Source organism: Mercenaria mercenaria, chromosome 15 (assembly GCF_021730395.1).
Source record: "Mercenaria mercenaria strain notata chromosome 15, MADL_Memer_1, whole genome shotgun sequence".
Lineage (NCBI taxonomy): Eukaryota > Metazoa > Mollusca > Bivalvia > Venerida > Veneridae > Mercenaria > Mercenaria mercenaria.
In genome coordinates, this window is record NC_069375.1 from 6,624,734 (window position 1) to 6,645,167 (window position 20,434).

Below are 20,434 nucleotides of genomic sequence, written 5' to 3' on the forward strand. Positions count from 1 at the left end.
TGCTCTGTCAAACTATTTCAATTTAAGTCTCTAAAGAAATACCACCCACCCTCCCCCAGGCATATCTACCTTTAGCTATAGTGGTCTCTAAAAGGGCCCAAGTTTCTATATAAATAAATTTGGAAGAGGACCTTATAATGATGCTCCAGACCAAGTATGACAAAGATCCACCAAGCTGTTCATGAGACGCTGTATAAAGGCATTTCTAGTTTTAGCTCTAGCAGCCCCTAAAAGGGGCTAAATGTCCAAGCTGAACAAAGTTGGCTGCAGACCTAATAAAGATGCTACAAATCAATTTTTACTAGAATACATGAGAAAAAATCAATTAAAGGAGTTTTTATTTATTATTTTTATTTATTTCTCAAATAGGCCAACTGATCCCGCTTTAACAAATGCATATTTGCTATTCATGAATCTTTGGACAATGACGTGACACCTATAAAAAAGTGAAGGTCAAGCAAAACATACATTTGTAATTATTTCAATATTTCTGTTTCATAAGCAAAGTTTGACCGCAGTCATATCACATAGGTAACCTGCATGCAGCGTACCTTTATTTCAGAGTAGTGAGATTCAGTCATTATATAGTATATATATAATAAAACACATTTCAACTCTGTTCAATATTTGCATACCATACTAAAGAAAAATATTCATATATAATAAATCAGTTAAATAATTTATAACAAATATATCAAAGCAAACAAGTATTCATTTTAATATGCAATCTGAATAAGTCACAAAAGCAAGAAACCTTTTCATATACAGACGACAATTGTAACAAGAAAAATCTTTTAAAAGCACTTCTCTATATAAAAGACTTTTATCACACCCTTATTCATGTGATACGCAGACCGTATTCAGCTCTTTCTTTAATTTGATATATGTTGGTATTTGAACAGGTTTTATCATATTTATTAAACTTACTTATCATTTTGAGATATATCAATATTCTTGCTAAATATACTGAGCCAAAGTTAGCTTTAAAACTGTGAACAGCGCCGTTTAGGATAAACGCTTTGTCTACATTTCACTCAGCGTAGCACAATCAACAGAGTGAAAGAAATTGACACTCTCGTCCAATCAGGCAGAGTGTTGCATAAATCTTCCATTTTGATAAATTATCTATAATGCGTTATCAAGTAGTTTGATTTGCAAACTGAAGTCACGTGGCATAGGTAACGAAAACGAATTTAGACGGCGTCGCCGAAAAATCCGCAGGATCTTCACAATGGTTCCACTTTACCTCTTTAAGGGGCTACCAGAGCTAGCATTAGAAAATCGTTTGAACAATTTCCTCTCACGAACTGCTTGATAGATCATCACCAAACTTGATCTGTCGCATCCTTGTATAGCTTCTCTCGACTGTGCTGAAAAAGGTTGCTCTTAAGACTCTTTCGGAGCCGCCAGAGCCAAATAGAAATCCTTCTGGTAACTTCATCTCGTATGCCACGTCATGGATATTCATCACATAAAATGTAAAATCTGAAAATTGCAATATCTGCTACATGAATTTCTTGTCTGATGATGAAAAAGGTTTGTAATTTTTTGTGTGCTTTTGTCAAAGGCTGCAATGTGACTGTAATTCGCAATCTTTGTGTAGTTCGGTCATACACTTATTGTCGTACACTTATTCAATACATACACTTTTTGTAACAGTTTTGTTTACGACCGCAAATGTTCCCACTGATAGCCCTATTGTTTACCTGAAATTACGTCAAAGTGCAGAAGCACATCAAGGTGATATACATCTGAAGTATGACGTCATTCGGATATTGAAGCCAGAAATAAACAACGTTTGAACTAAATGAGTCGTCATCGGCTAACATATGCTTACTTATTTAGAGACTTTGGCAAACAGCAACTGATATTTACAGGCTACAACACAGGAAATAGCTGCTCTTCTTTATTCTATATAACATTGACATCTCTCCAATGGCTACATCACACATCAGGGGTCATTTAAATTTCTGTAACTTACATTTTTTGAAAAATATTGTCAGTGCTGAATAAGATCAAAGAAACATGGAGCTCATGTTTTTTGCAAGAAAAATATTTTCAGTCAAATACACAAACTGCAAACTCAGCTTAAAAGTGTATCACCGAAATTGAAGTGCTGGTGTATGATCTAAGTGTCTATGACAAATTTTGTCATGTCATTATTTCATTATGAAATTGCTACCTACATGCCAACTATACATCTGTCATGTGATTTCCAAAAAAAAAAGATTAGGAAAATAGCTCTACAGAGCAAAAGATAACTGAGGACTATTTGAATCCATCACTATACCTTTTTATTCGCGTCATTTTTCTATCATGGAGAGATGGAAGTAACACCACCAAAATGCATAAGATAAAAAGACCATCTGAAAAGTGGGCATCGCCTGTGAACGGTCAATAGCTTGGTATTATGTAAAGGAAACATGTAAACACACGTTAAACTCACATATACCCAAGTCCTCTGCAGTAAAGGAATTACCTTGTGTATATTTAATCGCCGATATTTCCCGTAAAATACGCGGTACTCCCTTCAAATATACCACCAATAAGTCACCTGAAATAATCACAGGTGCCCGTCCAGTATTGGTGCCCATATAGGTGCCGCCCCGTCAAAAAAAAAAATTAAAAACATATGGGCACCAAGACTTAGACAAAATATATCATACACAGTCAAAAATACAGTGTCTTTATTTCACTGAGGCTTCCAGAAAACATGAACTTCTTTTGCGGCGTTTGCAATCAGCCTACAATAGTTTCGTCCGTGACAACTCTGAAATAAACAGACAAATTTATTTTATAATATTCTTTGAATAGTTTCGTATTTAACATTTCTTCGTGCTACGTCGTATCAGCAATGTATAATTTCAACTACGCTGAAACGCTTTAAAACACATTTCTCGACATCCAAGGTTTACAGCTAAAAAATTAGAGTTTATTAATAAATATTTATCCCTCATCCCAAACAAACGAGTTCGTTCAGGGATGGCTATATTGGGATTATTGCTCTGTCCGTTCGTATCTCCGTCCGTTCGTCCAGAAACATGTAAACCCAAAACAATCTGATTTCGCTGCACAGATATAGATCTATTGAAAGTCGACAATTTAGATGAAATTAAAAGCACTATCCTAACACGACCAGCAAATAAGTAGTTATTCTGCGCTAAATCACGTTTGGGAACTTATTATTACTTAAGTAACATAACCATATCTCAAAAAATATCATTTAGTTATTTACCTTTTATCACATTTGGAACAATTAAATAACTTCAGTCAAGTTTGACTTGATACAATGATAAATGACATACTCGGATTTACACAGTGCATAGTTATGAACTTCACATAAATTATCATCCCAATCCAAACTAGCACTATTGAAGATAGCCAGGCAGTGCTGTCCTCCTAGATTGTCGGGTTCACCTTTGGCCCAGTTGAAGAATGTTAACGGCTCGAGAGTTTCTGGTGCAACCCACACTCCTTCCTGCAGTAGATCCGTGCCACCTATCCATATCTGACCCGTGGATATGTTGCCTTGAATACAGCGTTTGAAAAAAAAAAGTAAGAAAAACAAACATGTACTTTAGACTTCTTTTTACGTAGTCGTTGTGGTAGTAACGTTTCTCATTTAACCTACATTCTAACATGGCTCGGTTTGATTGCTAGTTAAACAAAGAAGGATATAAAGCTCTGTATATATAATAAATAATTGATAACAAAAGGGTGTTTTAACTCTAGATCTACTGACGCACGATGGGCGGTTATATGTCGAGCATAATAATTTTACGAGTGCGCAGCCTGAGTTGATTAATTTACACAGCCGCTATTCAGAATAATTCGACTTCGTTTGCACTCTAACTGAACTATTCCACAAGATGCATTACCATTTCCTGTCCAGGCGTGTATAAACAAAAGCTGACGAACTACTTGGCGACATACATTTGCAAAGAAAGAGTTTTATCATATTTGATCAAAATTTTAAAATAAAAAACATACGTCGTACGAAATATTTTACGTTTTATTACGCCCGCCGTATAAGCGCCCATCGTATATACTATAAAAATATATTTGTTTTAAGTTATTTCTTAAACAACGAGTCAATTTACTCGTTGGAGATGTTATTCGGATTAACGTAACTCAGAATCAGTCCTCATATATAAACAATCTGTTACTCACCATGTTTTTGTCTCAGCATACCCTCTACAAAACTGGATTCATCAGCGTCTTCTATAACTGCCAGGGAACCGCCTAACGCTTTGCAATATAGCTAAAATTAATACGATTTTCAAATGAATTAATCTTAAACGATTACAAATTTAAATTTAAAAAAAATAACTGTACAAAACTAAAGGCACTTTACAAATAAAGTATGAGAAGTGGAAGGCTGCAAATGTCAGGATGCACTAAGCTAATTCCAGTTATAGTATACTATCTCTGTCTTTAAAAAAAATCAGTGTAGCAGCGTTTGTTATATGTCAAAAAGCATTAATTATGGTGGCTGATTTCTGCAGTACCGTGTTGGCATGTAGGTGAGGCGAAAACGTCGGCACGACATAATTATTCGTCGAGATAACGTATATGTCGTTTTGGCGCCCTTGATTTTCCGTCCGTGTTTTCATGACTTCGCCCCGCCGAAACGAAAACATGACAAATACCTTAGTTGCCGAATGTTTCGGTTTTTTTCCGCGTCGACACCAAAACACAAAAAAAAAAACTGGTTCCCTTTTTATTGCCTAGCGCCAACCAAGGGTTATCATTTTGTACGTATTTGATGTGCCGCGGTCAATAATCCCGGAACTCGACAGGGTTGTTCTACGCTGCCGAGGTGGTTAAAACTGTACTCCGTACTGTCAGAATAAAGGAAGAACGGAAACCTGACAGCAGGTAAAAGTCAATTACCTGAGCTTCAGCCCACGATGCTTGTAATTGCAGCAGAGCATAGCAATACTCCCCATATGAAGAGTACCCAGTTTTACAGCTTGCCCCTTTGGCTACAATATAAACAATTTAATAAACTTTTCTTTCGACGATCTATATTTACAGAACAACTTTATAAAATAGAACAGAAAAGCATGGAAAACATTTCCAACATTGGTAAATTAACAGCAAGACTGTGAAAAAAAAGATGATTAAATTTAAAACAATGTAGCCGTAAAATGGTTAAACATGTAACCTACCTAAACATACGGATGAAAAAAATAATAATACGTGTAAAATCCCCATTTTAGGTCGGCGAATAATACTAAACGAGGTCATTAAAGTTCGTTGTATGATAAGAGAAAGTGTTCCATAAAGATTCGCTAAAATGTGAAAATGCAGCATAAATGTGCAAAATGAATAAGATAAACAGAACAGATTCAGACCAATGTACGATTTCAAATTAAAGATCATATACAAGATGAATTTCATTCATCATTTCGAGTTTTAGTGTAAAACTGTGATTGATTTTTTAAAATTCTGTTTGTTTGTTTACGTTTCGCCAAACATGTCCTCTAGACCGGATGTTCATTAGGGAAGGTCAAGCAAGTTTTTTCTGTAACGTTGACGAAAGCATAAAATATGTTGATAATCTCAGCAATATGGAATATTGAGACAATGTGTCTGGTGCACGATGGAAGATAAATTATCGTTTGTTCAATAAACTAGGTACCCATTCACCGAACTGCGCGTTTAAGTTAAGAACTGTACGATTGAAACGGGTTAGTGCACTTTCCCGTTCATGACCATGGTTCTTATAGAATACCTAGGGGTAGGGTATGACACGTACGGAGGCATTTTCTTTCTGATCTGGTGCCAGTGTACTGGCCTTAACACAACCAGTGGAAAAACCACCGTTGGTGAGGTTTTTCTTTTAAAGTTTGTGATAGACTAGTTATCTGTAAGTTAGTGTGTGAGACATGTAAAGATATAATACATGTTAACTTTCTTTTTGCGAGGACGGTGCGTAAGGGGATGGGATAGAGGGTGGGAAAGAAATGTGTTTGAGGTATGATAGATACCTTGAAATAAAATAACATAAAATTTAGGTTTTAGAAGATTCTGCGAAATTGAGACGCGTCCCTTAAGATTTTAACAAAGATTATAAAAAATTCTTTACCCGCTGACTTGACCTTCGAAACAAAATTACGAATGCCCGAGAGCACCTCTTATGTTGGGTTTGTTGATTAATATGCCAGTACATGTAGTTAAGAAATAGTGAAACTAAGGCGCTTGTCATAATGAAACACCATTAAATGTCTGGCCCCTGTGATTTTGACTTTTGGGGTACCTAAATTCTTCAAGAAAGTAATATTAAACAAGAGTCTCAAGCCGGTCGTGTTCGTGTATGCCATGTTTGTATTCATATTCTTCTAAATTCTCAGTGGTAGTATATCATTAATTTAAATTATTTAATATTTATTGAGAACACTCGTTAGAAAATTCAATGTCTGCGAAACTTCTGCTGTATAAACGAAGAAAATGCTGTATGAATAATGAACGGACATGGTCGAAGTCATCCGTAGTGAGCAAAATCAGTTTGAACCTGCTTTCTTTTTATTTATTTATTTTTGTTGTTGTTGTTGTTGTTGCTTGTTTCTTTGTTGTTGTAGTAGTTTTTGTTGTTGTTGTTTTATCGTTGTTGTTTTTTTCGTCCAGCCGAAGTTTTCCACAAAGTAGAAAACAGTTCTAATTAAAAGTAGTTATTTTGATCTTTTCAAATCGAAAAGTTTACTCTAGGACTATGCATCTGAACTTTCTCTGGAAACATGTCTAAAACCGAATCGGCTTTTCAATTTTTAAATAAGTATATCTGTAGATGGTAACGCACAAAATGTATATTCCATTGTTATTCTGGCAGCTAGTGTGATGAAATGAAAAACCAATGGTTCTTTTCTGAGTCTCTATAAGGAATTGTCAGTAAATTTAACTCACTCCTGCCATTTATTATTCAGAAATAATGTTTTCTGCACATGAACCTCCGTAGGTGCAAGTTTACATCCAATCCTCTTCAAAGGGGACTTTTTCATATCTTTAATGTTTTAATTCTTTTTTTTTTTTTTAAATATGAGGTGATCGGTTAGAAATTTATATATCAAGCATGTTTTGCAAAATATTCTTAGACATGTAGCCTTTCATTTTCCTAAGTTTTGGTAGAAATTAGTTTAAATTGTATCAATAGACTTTAGTTTTTCCCCCCAAGTCATATAGTGAAAGAAAATGCGTGTATATACTAATTAGAAGTTTGACAAGTTTTTCCTTTCCCGTATTTACATTAAGGTGTATGAATCTTTCTATTAATAGGTAGAAAGCGTCATTTCCCATGTCTACTTAATTAGGTGCACTTGTCAGAAGCGACATGATAAGTAAAATATATTCATTTCATGTCTCGTGAGGTGTTTATATATACTTCAGGACATTAAGTAGGAACCAAACTTAAACTGTCTTGTGAATTGTAAAAGAAGATGCGCGTTTATTCCCTTGTTGTTTAAAAAACCCCACTTCCCAGTGCCTTTATTCCCTTATTGTATAAATATCAAACTTCTTGGCGCGTTTATTATCTTGTTGTATAAATACCCCACTTCCTTTTTGCGGGTTAATTCCGATATTGCAAAAATATCAAACTTCTTGGCGCGTATATTCCCTTATTGTATAAATATTTCATTTCCTGGCGCGTTCATTCCCTTGTATAAATACCCCACTTCCTAGCGCGTTTATTCCCATATTGCAAAAATATCAAACTTCTTGGCGCGTATATTTCCTTATATTGTATAAATATCTCATTTCCTGGCGCGTTCATTCCCTTGTATAAATACCCCACTTCCTAGCGCGTTTATTCCCATATTGCAAAAATATCAAACTTCTTGGCGCGTTTATTCCATTGTTGTATAAATATCTCATTTCCTGGCGCGTTCATTCCCTTGTATAAATACCTCATTTCCTGGCGCGTTCATTTCTTTATTGTATAAATATTCCACTTTCCGGTGCGTTTATTCCCTTATTGTATAAATATCTCATTTCCTGGAGCGTTCATTCCTTTGTTGTATAAACACCCGATTTCCTGGCGCGTTTATTCCCATATTGTATAAATATCCGATTTCCCGGTGCGTTTATTCCCATGTTGTATAAATATCTTATTTCCTTGCAAGTTCTTTCCCTTATTGTATATACCTATCCAACTTTCTGGCGCGTTATTCCCTTATTGTATAAATATTCGATTTCCCGACACGTTCATTCCCTTTTTGCATAAATGCCCCACTTCCCTGTGCGTTTATCCCCTTAATGTATGAAATCGTGGCGACAATGAAGCGATACTAAACGTGTCTAGTTGACAACTACAACAATAAACTGTATTTCGCTATTAATGATGTGAAGTATATCAAAGAAACCCGACTTTGAATAAATACTATAATGTTTCTTCAGCTTAAAATAATAATGCAAGATCACGGTGGTAGTCATGTTTCGCAAATAGATCGTTCATGGAGTATTAACGTTGTTAATTGTTGTTTAAATCTTGTTGAAAATTCAATGCGACGGATTATTTTCTTTTAACTGGCGTGGTTAGCGTAAGAAATTAAAATCAATTATTAAAAGGTTAAACATAGGCGAGAAACTAGGACTCAAGTATGCCAGCAGGTATGTGTACATTTAAAATTCCAATACTATATTCGTTTTTCTGTGTCCATGTAGGTCATACCAGTTGAAATAGAATAAGAAGTAAGAGTCAATGAATTGTTATTCGTGATCATATATTTTACCGTTTGCCTGTTAACGAATTATTTCGTACCCTGGTATTACCGGGTATTTATAACTTCTTTAAACAGACGTCTATATACGTAATTTTTGCCAGTTAACTTTTATGATGTTGCAACAAAAATGTATGAATTATATATTTGCATAAATTTATCAAATTACAAATGTTTTTGACGTTTAATTTCGCACAACGTTACACCCAGTCTCACACCACTGCATATATAGCAGTAAAGAGATCAGTCAGCGATCCAGGTCAGGAGTTACTTAATGTCGTCTTGTTATGCTATGTTTTCATTCAATAAATAAGGGTGTTGCTTTCAATTATTCATCGCAGTTTTTTTTAAACTTGAATCGCACGAGCGATCAGTTGCTTCCATTCTTATTTGTAAGGCCCGTAATTGATAAATACAGGTACATGTCAGAAATATTTTCCCTGCGACTTACATGTACAGTTCCTATCATATTTATGTACTAGGAACCAAGGCGCCTCTATAGATTCAATCAGTTCAATTAGCCAATCAGATGTGTTAATCAGTATTGATAAATTTCTACCATTTAAACATAAAATGTGACCCAAACATGCATAACTATTTTATTTACCAGTGCTTTGTATACACTAGAAGGTACTGTTAAATAAAGCAGCAGTATGAATCTAGCTTTTGATTTTCTCGCTTTTTCAGGTTGCAATGATAATTTCGATACTTGTGATGATATCAATTCTTGGTATTGCTACAACAACACAGTCCGTCAGGATTGCTGTCAAACATGTGAAGACTTCTTCATCCAGCCAGTTGTCCCTGGTAAGTAAAACAAGAACGCTGTCACACACAATGCGACGGCAACACAGTACACAGTGATTGCTGTCAAACATGTGAAGACTTCTTCATCCAACCAGTTGTCCCTGGTAAGTAAACAAGAACACTGTCACAGACAATTCGACGGCAACACAGTGATTGCTGTCAAACATGTGAAGACTTCTTCATCCAACCAGTTGTCCCTGGTAAGTAAACAAGAACGCTGTCACACACAATTCGACGGCAACACAGTACACAGTGATTGCTGTCAAACATGTGAAGACTTCTTCATCCAGCCATGGCAGTTGTCCCTGGTAAGTAAACAAGAACACTGTCACACACAATGCGACGGCAACACAGTACACAGTGATTGCTGTCAAACATGTGAAGACTTCTTCATCCAAACCAGTTGTCCCCGGTCCCAGTTGTCCCTGGTAAGTAAACAAGAACGCTGTCACACACAGTTCGACGGCAACATAGTACACAGTGATTGCTGTCAAACATGTGAAGACTTCTTCATCCAACCAGTTGTCCCTGGTAAATAAACATGAACACTGTCACAGACAATGCGACGGCAACACAGTACACAGTGATTGCTGTCAAACATGTGAAGACTTCTTCATCCAACCAGTTGTCCGTGGTAAATAAACAAGAACACTGTCACACACAATGCGACGGCAACACGGTACACAGTGATTGCTGTCAAACATGTGAAAACTTCTTCATCCAGCCAGTTGTCCCCGGTAAGTAAACAAGAACACTGTCACACAGCCCGGAAACAAGGTACGTTGTGATTCGCCGTGAATGTCAAACATACGAGGAAAATGTGATACAGGCGATCGTGGTGAGTAATGTAACATTCAGTGCTAACAGTTAAGCAGAAAGTGTTTCCCCTTGATTTTGTCAGCTGATATATGAAACAGGACCATAACCCTATAGTGCCTCGCTGCATTGGTAAATACCGTGTATCAAGGCAATATGAAAGACAACCGTATAACATGTTGAAAATTGACTTCATTGATCAAATTTTAATGTTAAAATGTTGGCGGGGCCAATTCTCAACTTTGTAAAAGGACCTTTTGATCAATATTTAATGTCGAAACGTTGACGGGATCAATTCTCAATGTTGAAAAAAGACCCATGATGGGGTCAGTATTTAATGTTACCCGGCGTTCATGGAATATGTTTCAGGGTTACTAAAATGTAAATCATATCAATGTTGCAAAATTGATTGTTCGCACCCATAATAATGTGCATCGTTTAAGGTCGACAGTCAATGTGTTGCTTAAAACAGACAGTTGTTATGTCCAAGTATACTAATAGATGTTGTTGCTTCCGGCTATTTGAATATGCTTGTCAGTATATAGATACAGATCTTGACCTGATGTTGTACAGATACAGGTATGTCTAATGTTATAGTATGTTATTTTAATTAAAGTGGTTGAAAAACTAGTTCACTGTGTAAAGTTAGTGTTGATGCTTGTGATGATGCGTCATGTTAAGTTTGCATAATTTGTCGAATGTCAGACAGTTCCGGTTCTCACTAGCATGAATACAGCACCAGACAGTAGTCCTCAGCATAAAAGACAAGGTTTGGATTTTTATAAGTTATGATGGGATTTCATAAGATATGATTTTTTGCTATCATAAACTTTGGATTTTCATAAGATATTATTTTTACTTATCACAAGCCGGTTTATATTTTCATAAGATATGATGGGGTTTCATTAGTTATAATTTTTAGCTATCACAGACTTTGGATTTTCATAAGGTAAGATTTTTGGTTATCACAAGGTTTGAATTTCAAGAAGTACTTGGCATGTTCGTTGGCTCTCGCCTTCCTCTGGTATCCCTAAAGGTTCTTTTTTTCTAACAAATCATACTACATATAGCTGTTGTAATATTTGGTATTTCTTTTGTTGATAACAGGCCTCGTTTTCGACAAATAGTCAAATTATTATTAAAAGGAATATAAAGATGTATGTTACAAACGATCAATATGAAAATTACTACTTGTTTATGGTATTTTGAATATGTAACAAAGAAGAGATTAAAGTGAAACGGTCCCTCGGTTTTATATAATAGAACTTACATCTACTGAAGCGGTATAAGACGCTACTTGTGGGTGTTTCCTACTTGTGAAAGCTCAAAAATTTGGCTCGTAGTTAACATGTGAATGAAGTTCAGTGCTCTGTTTTGGGATAATTTTTAGAAAATTATACAGGATTCTTATTTCTTTAATTTAAAATATAACATATAATGCACGGCAATGTACACCGATTCTTCTTCTGTGCCTAACACTACGGGTTCCGTGCCTAACACTACGGGTTCCGTGCCTTACACTACGGGTTCTGTGCCTTACACTACGGGTTCCGTGCCTAACACTACGGGTTCTGTGCCTTACACTACGGGTTCTGTGCCTTACACTACGGGTTCTGTGCCTTACACTACGGGTTCCGTGCCTAACACTACGGGTTCCGTGCCTTACACTACGGGTTCCGTGCCTTACACTACGGTCAGTTTCAGCCTTTCACTACGGTATGGTACATCAACGGGTTCTCGTGCTTATAACTTTTTACAGGTTTCTAAGATTTACACTACTGGGTTTCCGTGCCTTACATTCTACCTGCTACTTAGCCATTACACTACGGGTTCCGTGCCTTACACTACGGATCAGTATTCAGACTATTCTAATACTCTGTATGGAACATCAACGGAACCCGCGGGTAAGTCTTCTGTGTTGTTTTTTATATTCTTTTTTTCACAGATATTACTCAAAGATTGTACAGGCTAGCTGTGGTTTTCGCGTGCTATCGTATCTTTCTTACCATGATACTTTCAGACTAAACAAAATTATCGGATGATAACTTTCATGTGTCATGCACATTTTCAAGTTCTTATTCATGCGGTTAAATCGAAACAATGGTGGATTATCATATTCATTAAATGCAGACAACAAAAGCATATATCAGGCATAATTTGCATATTAGTTTGATCGTATCTTATCGCATACCTTTATTATATACATGATATACAGACGTAAATATGAAAACAGCAAGCGAGTCCTTTATCATCGAAATAAAACAGAAACAGACACTTTAAACTACCATAACACATACAAAGTATGATTTATACCTTCCGCTGTAGTGTTTTCATTCAAATTAACCCAAAACAGGTATAACATATATACATGTTAATTTTCATAAATCGAAAATTTGAATTCTCAGCATAGTTTCATGAGTTTAGTGTTTCACTGATTTTACCTTGACGAGTGACGTTTTAATTACTGTTGCTACGTGTGATACGGTAGAATATCGCGACATTAAAAATGAAAATCACCTAAGAAACAGTTTCATTTCTGATGCATTCTAGTTTTGTTTCCTTATGTGGTTTTGTTTTTCTCCCAGACACGTGGTGCGGTGGCATGCGACACGTGTAACGATAACCGCCGGTTGCATTAGGTTTTATTGAAAACACGACCAACTGCCAAAAGCACAATCCTACATTTGTATATCCATGTCGTTCTCATAGTTTGTATATGTATTTTTTCCTTTCAGGTTGTGAGTACGGTGATCGCGTAGATCAATGTAATGTAGATAATGGACGACGGTGTTATGATGCCAACATTCGACGAGACTGTTGTAGCACGTGTCAGAGTTACGAAACGTCCGTTCCAGGTAAAGTTTGGTGTACATATATTATATGTGACAAGTGTCAGTCCTATGAAACACTAGATCAATATACATTTTACATAGGTAGCTAGGGCTAAAGCTATGAGTCGCTTGACCACCGGTGTGCATACATGTAGCACTTGGTCGTGCATAACATCTGGTAAATAGGCGTACACAGAGAGTGCCGCGTTGTCAGAGCCAACGATTATACAAGACATTAGATTCAGGTATAGTCAGATGTGCACATATGTGACCAACCCACTTATATTCCAAATTATATCAATGTTGAAACAATGTTTATGCCAGAGCCCGTGAAGTGAGTGTTCACAACCGTCAATTGTTTGCACAAGCTGGTCCCACCCGTAACTGGTTACCTCCCCCCTGACGCTAGATGGTAGCGATACTAACAACATGTGGAGTTGTGTTCTAAAGCCACTTGTCCTAAAATCTTGAATTTCGGTGAACTCTGACGTTTTATTAATCTGGTTTGTTGTAGAACAGGCCGAACTGCTTTTGTTTTGTAAGTGTTATACTTGTAATGATTAAAATGAAACTGTGCAGAAATACATATTAGGCACATCATATAATATAAAGACATATCAGTATTCTGCATTCTGTGGAAAATTCGTTTCTCGATAGGTTCGTCCCAGCAGTGTCAGACATTAGAGATGTAAGTATTTCCGAAAGTAAGGGTTTTATTGCGTGGGTATTTTAAATTATTACAGTACTAGTCTGTTCTAATATAATTGATGGATTTGAAACTGGAAACAACATGTTTATCACAGGTTTTATATAGCTAGTAATTTCACAGTAAAAAATATCAAATATATTCAACTACAAAACGTAAAGTAGATATGAATATTATGTGGGAGAACGTGACAGTACACGTGAGGGGAAGGGGTAGGAGAACGTTGTACTAAATCTTGTACAGCGAATGTTACACAGACTTGATCAGATGCAATCGCATCAACTACTACTGTCTGAAATTGACCTATCCAAGACACGATATGTTCTTGAAGCTTGTATAATAGTTTTAAGTGGTTGGCACTGTCGAAAGCTTTACAACTTGAAATCTAGAAGAATGAGGTCAATCTTTATATCTTGATGATTCGCCCACTTATTACGGAACCCATGCAAACGTTCTTAGAGGAATTTACGCTTTGAGAATTTTGTGGAGAGGTTAGACACAATAATGTGCTCTATGAAGTTAAACTGAACACATGCTAACGGTAAGGGCCGATAACTTGATAGGTTACTACTATCACCTCTCTTAACTTACGGTAAATATTCGCTTTCGTCAGATCGAATTTTTTTTATCGTTATATTAGCACAGATAGCAATGAAACTTTGCTTGAGTGTACATCTTGTTGTCGGCTGGATTTTCTATAAACAACGTTCTGACGAAAGAAACATCGAGTGTTCGAAAGACAAAGTGTCAGACTTTAAACTCTCAAGAATACGGACAATTGTCCTGAAGCGTCGGAAAATCACTTTTGGGGGCATCACGCGGTTTATTTTAGTTAGAGAGGAGAGGGCTGGACACGTTGTTGCAGACACCCATTGGTATCAGTGTTTACCTTGTGTTTGTTTGGGCATGAACAATAAGGACTCCACTTCCACTGTTTCAGGCTGTCGTTATGGCGACAAGGTTAGTAACTGTAAAGAAACAGAGTGTCCTAATTACTCACCACAACGTCTTGCAAACTGCTGTGATACATGTTATACAGGCACGTGGTCAAGTACTTCATCAAGCACGGACAACTTAGTAACAAGTGGCACATCAGAAAGTTCCGGCGTTCCTGGTAATTTTGTAAATAATTGCATAATATTGGTTAATTAATATAGCGTTTGATAATATAATTAATTTGTTATTGCGCGTAGTAATTGGTTTGGTAATGCATATATGTACTAAAACTAGAGAAACATTCTATAATATTCCCTATATGGAATCATAAACAAATGGTATTTGAAAGATACATTTATCGCCTTGGGCTGCAGCAGGAGTGTTACTACTGTTCCTGCGGGGGAAAAAAAGACAACAAAAACAGAAAATTCCGATTATTATATAACTAGCTCTGTATAGATATCGATAACGGTGAGTTACTATACGAGTGTTTCCTGAACAACTATTTCTCGTAATTCATTCAATAATATTACGAGTGTTTTCCAGACTTAAAAATGTTGCACACAGAAGGCAAGTTTCGGTAGAACGATCTTCTGTATAAACAATGACAAATAAATACCCTTTGAATAATAAATGTTCAATTATTAACACAAAATACAAAATACTTGATGTGTGATATATGAAAAACATGAAAGCACGACATGCATGATACAGTTAATAGCTAGAAATGATTGATTCTTGACATAGAAATATGTTCCGTCTGGAATTAAAGATTCTTGCAACAAAATTATTCAAACCTGTTATTGACATGAGAAATTTAATTATAACATATTATTTATGTGTTATTTTATAGGACCCTAGTGATGTACGTAAATTTAATTTCTCCTTCAAATTGATAGATAATATAAATTAAAATTAAACTGTTTCCGGTGTTTAATTGTTTTCAAAGTGAATTCTGTAAATGTAACATATTTCAGTCGGGAGTTGTACAATTCTAATTAAATGCACGTTGGTATAGGGTACTAAATCAAATTAATTATATGAAATGATTTAGAGCTAGGCGCTAAATTACTTCTACCGGGTCGTAGAAACTTTAGCACGAGATACATGGTAATATTCGCGAGACGGAAAGCCAAGGCGTTAGGTTAACTAAATAGGCCATATCTTGAGATTGTAAATAAATTAAAATGAGTTTTTACCAGACCGCGTGGCTATAAACGGCTTGACCCGGTAAAGTAAGGTATCAGATCAAGGTATGACCCCGCCGGAAAGTAAGATGTCAGGTCATAGTGTAACGCCATAAAGTATGTCAGGTCAGGTCATGTCATTACCCCGTAAAGTAAGGTGTCTGGTCAAGGTATGATCCCCACCGGAAAGTAAGATGTCAGGTCAGGTCGTGAACTAAGGTGAAAGGTTAGGGCTTGACAAGGTGTCAGGACAGGGCGTGACCCCGTAAAGTAAGGTGTTAGGGCAGGGCATGACGCCGTAAAGTAAGATTTCAGGTCAGGGTATGACCCCGTTAAGTAAGGTGTGAGGTCAGGGCGTGACCCCGTTAAGTAAGGTGTCTGGTCAGGGCGTGACCCCGTAAAGTAAAGTGTGAGGTCAGGGCGTGACCCAGTAAAGTAAGGTGTCAGGGCAGGGCTAGACCCCGTAAGGTTAAGTGTCAGGTCAGGGTGTGGTCACGTAAAGTAAAGAATTGGGTGTCCTGTAAAGTAAGGTGTTCGGTGATAAACTATTCTGGCAGGTGTATTTGTGTATTGGTTAATAATATATTATCAAACTGACTTAAATAAGTATCGTCGCAGTTTTACCGATATTTTTCCTGGATCGAACTCATCGTGATAAGGGACAGCTGTTCCAGTCAATCATAGAGCCGGTGCTAGGGACTGTGAGTGGCGCTACACATTCCCTTACCTCAAACAGTCTGCTATTATTTTGTTTGGTTGCATTCTATATTTTCAAAGAAACTTCTTATAGATTTTATTTACTACTCGGCCACGAAGGTCTGAGATTTATACAATTATAACCGTTTATATTGAAGGGTGGACTGTGCCAGTAGCAGCTAGTATAGGGGGTGTTTTAGTGCTGGTTATTGTGATAGTTGTCGTCGTACTGTGCAGGAGAAACAAAAAATCGGACAATCTCTCGCCCATAGATGATCAGGTAGGCTTACAATCATTCGTCATAGATGAAAAGGTAGTCGTACCCAAAGAAGATAAAATAGGCGTACAGTGCCTTGCCCATAGATGATAAGGCACTAAAAGGGACTAACACCAAGGGCATAGATACTTATTTGATTGAGTTACCGGGCAACTGACACTCCAGAATGTAACGCAATGTCTTATTATGAAAGATGTCCAGCCAGAACTTGTGTTTAAATACTTTTTGTACCGACAGCGATACTGGATCATTAATCTGGTATACAAATAACATTTGCAGGGATTACTCATCACATGTTTTATTATTATACATGTTACACATTCAAATATTCTTTCAGATACATATGGCGTGTCGGATTTTCCGCCTTTATACATTAACAGTCGATTCACATTTTAATTTTGTATTTTAAGTCTTGAGAATTAACCGTCGTGTAACCTTTTAAGCTCGACTTTTCGAAGAAAAAGTGGAGCTATTGCACTCGCCCCAGCGTCGGCGTCGGCTCTGGTTAAAGTTTTTGATAAAGTCAGATATCTCTGTTACTATTAAAGCTGACTTGAAACTTAACATAGTTATTTACTATTGAAGTCTACACCAGGAGAAACAATCCCTATAACTCTGATTTGAATTTTAATGAAGTTATGCCCCTTTTTGACTTAGAATTTTTGGTTAAAGTTTTCGATAAAGTCAAATATCTCTATTACTATCAAAGCTTTTGACTTGAAACTTAAAATATCTATTTACTATCAAAATCTTCACCAGGAGAAATAATCATCATAATTCTGATTTGAATTTTGAAAGAGTTATGTCCCTTTTAACATTGAATTTTTTGTTTAAAGTTATTGATAACATCAGATATCTCTGTTACTAACAAAGCTATTAACTTGAAACTTAAAATAGTTATTTACTATCAAAGTCTATACTGTGGATAAACAATTCCCATAACTCTGATTTGAATTTTGACAAGAGTTATGCCCCTTTTTAACATAGAATTTTGGTCAAAGTTTTTGATTAGGTCAAATATCTCTGTTACTATCAAAGCTATTGACTTGAAACTTTAAACAGTTATTAACTATCAAAGTCTACACCAGGAGAAACAATCCTCACAACTCTGATTTGAATTTTGACAGAGTTATGCCACTTTTTAACTTAGAATTTATTGTTGAAGTTTTATAAAGTTTTTACTGGCAAAGCTCTAATTCAGAGTCAAGCACTGAGAAAAGTCGAACGCGCTGTTTTACGGACAGCTGCTGTTAGATATGAAAGTTTATAATAAGATGGTTTCTGAACTGTTTCAGATGTACAATGAGTATAAGTTAAGTAAGAGGGCACCGATGGCCCCGCCCCGACACCCTAGTACAGAGAAAGGTTGGGTAGATGAAAGTAAGGAAACGGACTACGCTTACATCAGTCCAGACCACGTAGAGTAAGTAAATAATTGTATCTGAAGACCAACCAAATCAAGACCCTTTGATATTTTCAATGATTTATTGGGTACGTTAGGGGACACTGACAACCTTTATAGAAGTCAAATCATTAATTTTGTTTAATATTTACCTAAGTACAGATATTTGTCAACACTGAGACTTTTCTCCTATGTTAATGCAGTTGTATTAATATATTATTGCAGAGGACCCCAGTCTAACGCCCGACGAACAGGCAGTGACCCGCTTCCACCGACGCCAGCGGAATATCTTGACCTCACGGACGCTCACACAGTTGCCAGTGATTATGATTCCAGTTGGAACAATGACGTATCACATGATGTACAGAACCATGATCGAGCAACGTCAAATAAATATGAAAAATTCCCCGGATGTAAGTAAAACATATATAACATATAGATCTAGTTGACATCAAAATAAATGTTTTAATTAAACATATTCACCGCATAAGCCGCCTCTAGGGATCATTCATATTTTCATGAATTGTTTTTAAAGTGAAGTGTTTGTCGCCGAAATACACATTACTCCGTTCTGTCCGAAATACCAAATGTTCTCATCTGAACGTTTATTAATTAATTCAGAATAGTAATTATATCAACATTGTAGTTAGAAATGGAGGTGAAGCTGCAACACTTGGGGTTTATGTTGTCTCTTTAACTGTTACAGCCTCCGCCTATGTCAACCAGCCGGAAAACGGAGACGTTTCATATAAATTGTGACGTACCGGGTAGCTACATAACACTCCAAGATGAAATGTTGCAGACAAACTGGATAATAGACCCTCGGCTTGAGAAGTTTCTTTCCTTGTTCAAAGCTCTGCTGGTCAGAGAGATGACTTTTTCACATAATACTTTCATGGAGTACAAAAACTATATTTGAGGTTACTCCATCATGTAAAACATTTTACTGTCAACATGTCACCATATAATAACGGATGTGACTTATTTGTTGGCAAACTCATGATGTATGCCGCCGGAAGTGTCGGTCGTCATGGTGGAATAATCATAATTGCTCAGATTTAAGAAAAAAAACAACTGTTTAGTCAGTAACTGAACTTTGATACTCGTATTGAAAAGGGCATTAAAACTTCTTCATTGTGATTTGTTTTTTTTTTAATTATTTCATTACAGTTGTAAGTTATTTGCGTTTAAATGAGAACCGCTTTATTCCTTGACATTTTAATTTGCAGTTTTGCAAGTTTGCAATGTAGTCCAACAGTGAAACAAGTTACCATGATAAGTGACGACTACCTTTGAATCTGTTTATATTTAATACGAAAAACTATTTAGCAAGCTAGTTGAATGAACGACACACGGACACCAACAACATTTTGAACCGAGTAGCTGTAAGGTATCAATATAGGTTAATTAAGGGAAGGTAAGCAGAACAAGTCTGATTTCGTAGACCTCGCTTACTGCCCATGTTGAAAGTTAGGCACGGAATTGTTTTGCTTTTCGAAATGTGTTTTATACAAGTTTATCCTGTCTATGATAGAACGAGGCTTATATATCATTTGTGTAAATGTGTATGGATTTCTATAATACAATTAAACCAGGCGTTCCTTTGTGGTACATTGTTATCAAAATGAATGAAATTGAAAATTTAGTTGCTCGACCGACGTAGTTTGCCAATGAAAACACGCCGTAATATCTCACGAAATTAACCGATTTGTTGCATAAATATGAACAAATAACTGATTAAACGTTATAAATCCATTCTGAGGTTTAAATCAGGTTCGCGTCTGAACCAATATGATTTCCTCGGAGAACAATGAAGCAGACCTCGAGGACTTTTACAATCATTTCTTGGAGTCTGCGTTCTTTCCTGCGTAACATACACGATCATTTCTTCCAACAGTTATAACTTCATTAGCTTGTGCACCGGGAATTCAAAATTACAAATCTTGCTTTCCCAGAAGTTTAAATCCTTCAGTATTCATTTTAAATTAAAGATACGACGATATAAGTAAATGGTGTTCGAGATGAATATTTCGTGATTCCTTGAAAGCTGTGCGTGTTC

At 36.3% G+C, this 20,434-nt stretch overlaps 2 protein-coding genes across 3 annotated transcripts; one reads left to right on the plus strand and one right to left on the minus strand.

Moving 5' to 3' along the window:
• Window positions 1-2,672: 2,672 nt before the first annotated feature.
• LOC123559503 (ladderlectin-like) lies at window positions 2,673-5,267 on the minus strand. The gene is made up of 5 exons (XM_045351387.2): window positions 5,172-5,267; window positions 4,894-4,985; window positions 4,171-4,261; window positions 3,306-3,528; window positions 2,673-2,770 (listed from the first exon to the last, which is right to left on the minus strand). Exons 1-5 carry the CDS (start codon window positions 5,248-5,250, stop codon window positions 2,740-2,742), a joined length of 516 nt encoding a protein of 171 aa, XP_045207322.2. The 5' UTR covers window positions 5,251-5,267; the 3' UTR covers window positions 2,673-2,739.
• A 3,094-nt stretch (window positions 5,268-8,361) lies between these two features.
• On the plus strand, window positions 8,362-19,515 carry LOC123538578 (uncharacterized). Of its 2 annotated transcripts, XM_053524451.1 has the most exons (8): window positions 8,362-8,607; window positions 9,405-9,524; window positions 13,076-13,195; window positions 14,818-14,991; window positions 16,855-16,976; window positions 18,269-18,396; window positions 18,601-18,788; window positions 19,082-19,515. In XM_053524451.1, the coding sequence occupies exons 1-8, from the start codon at window positions 8,598-8,600 to the stop codon at window positions 19,132-19,134; spliced, it is 915 nt and encodes a 304-aa protein (XP_053380426.1). In that variant the 5' UTR covers window positions 8,362-8,597; the 3' UTR covers window positions 19,135-19,515. The 2 variants fall into 2 exon arrangements, with proteins under 2 accessions (XP_053380426.1, XP_053380427.1); XM_053524452.1 differs by lacking the exons at window positions 8,362-8,607; window positions 9,405-9,524 and adding an exon at window positions 10,309-11,109.
• The last annotated feature ends 919 nt before the right edge of the window (window positions 19,516-20,434 follow it).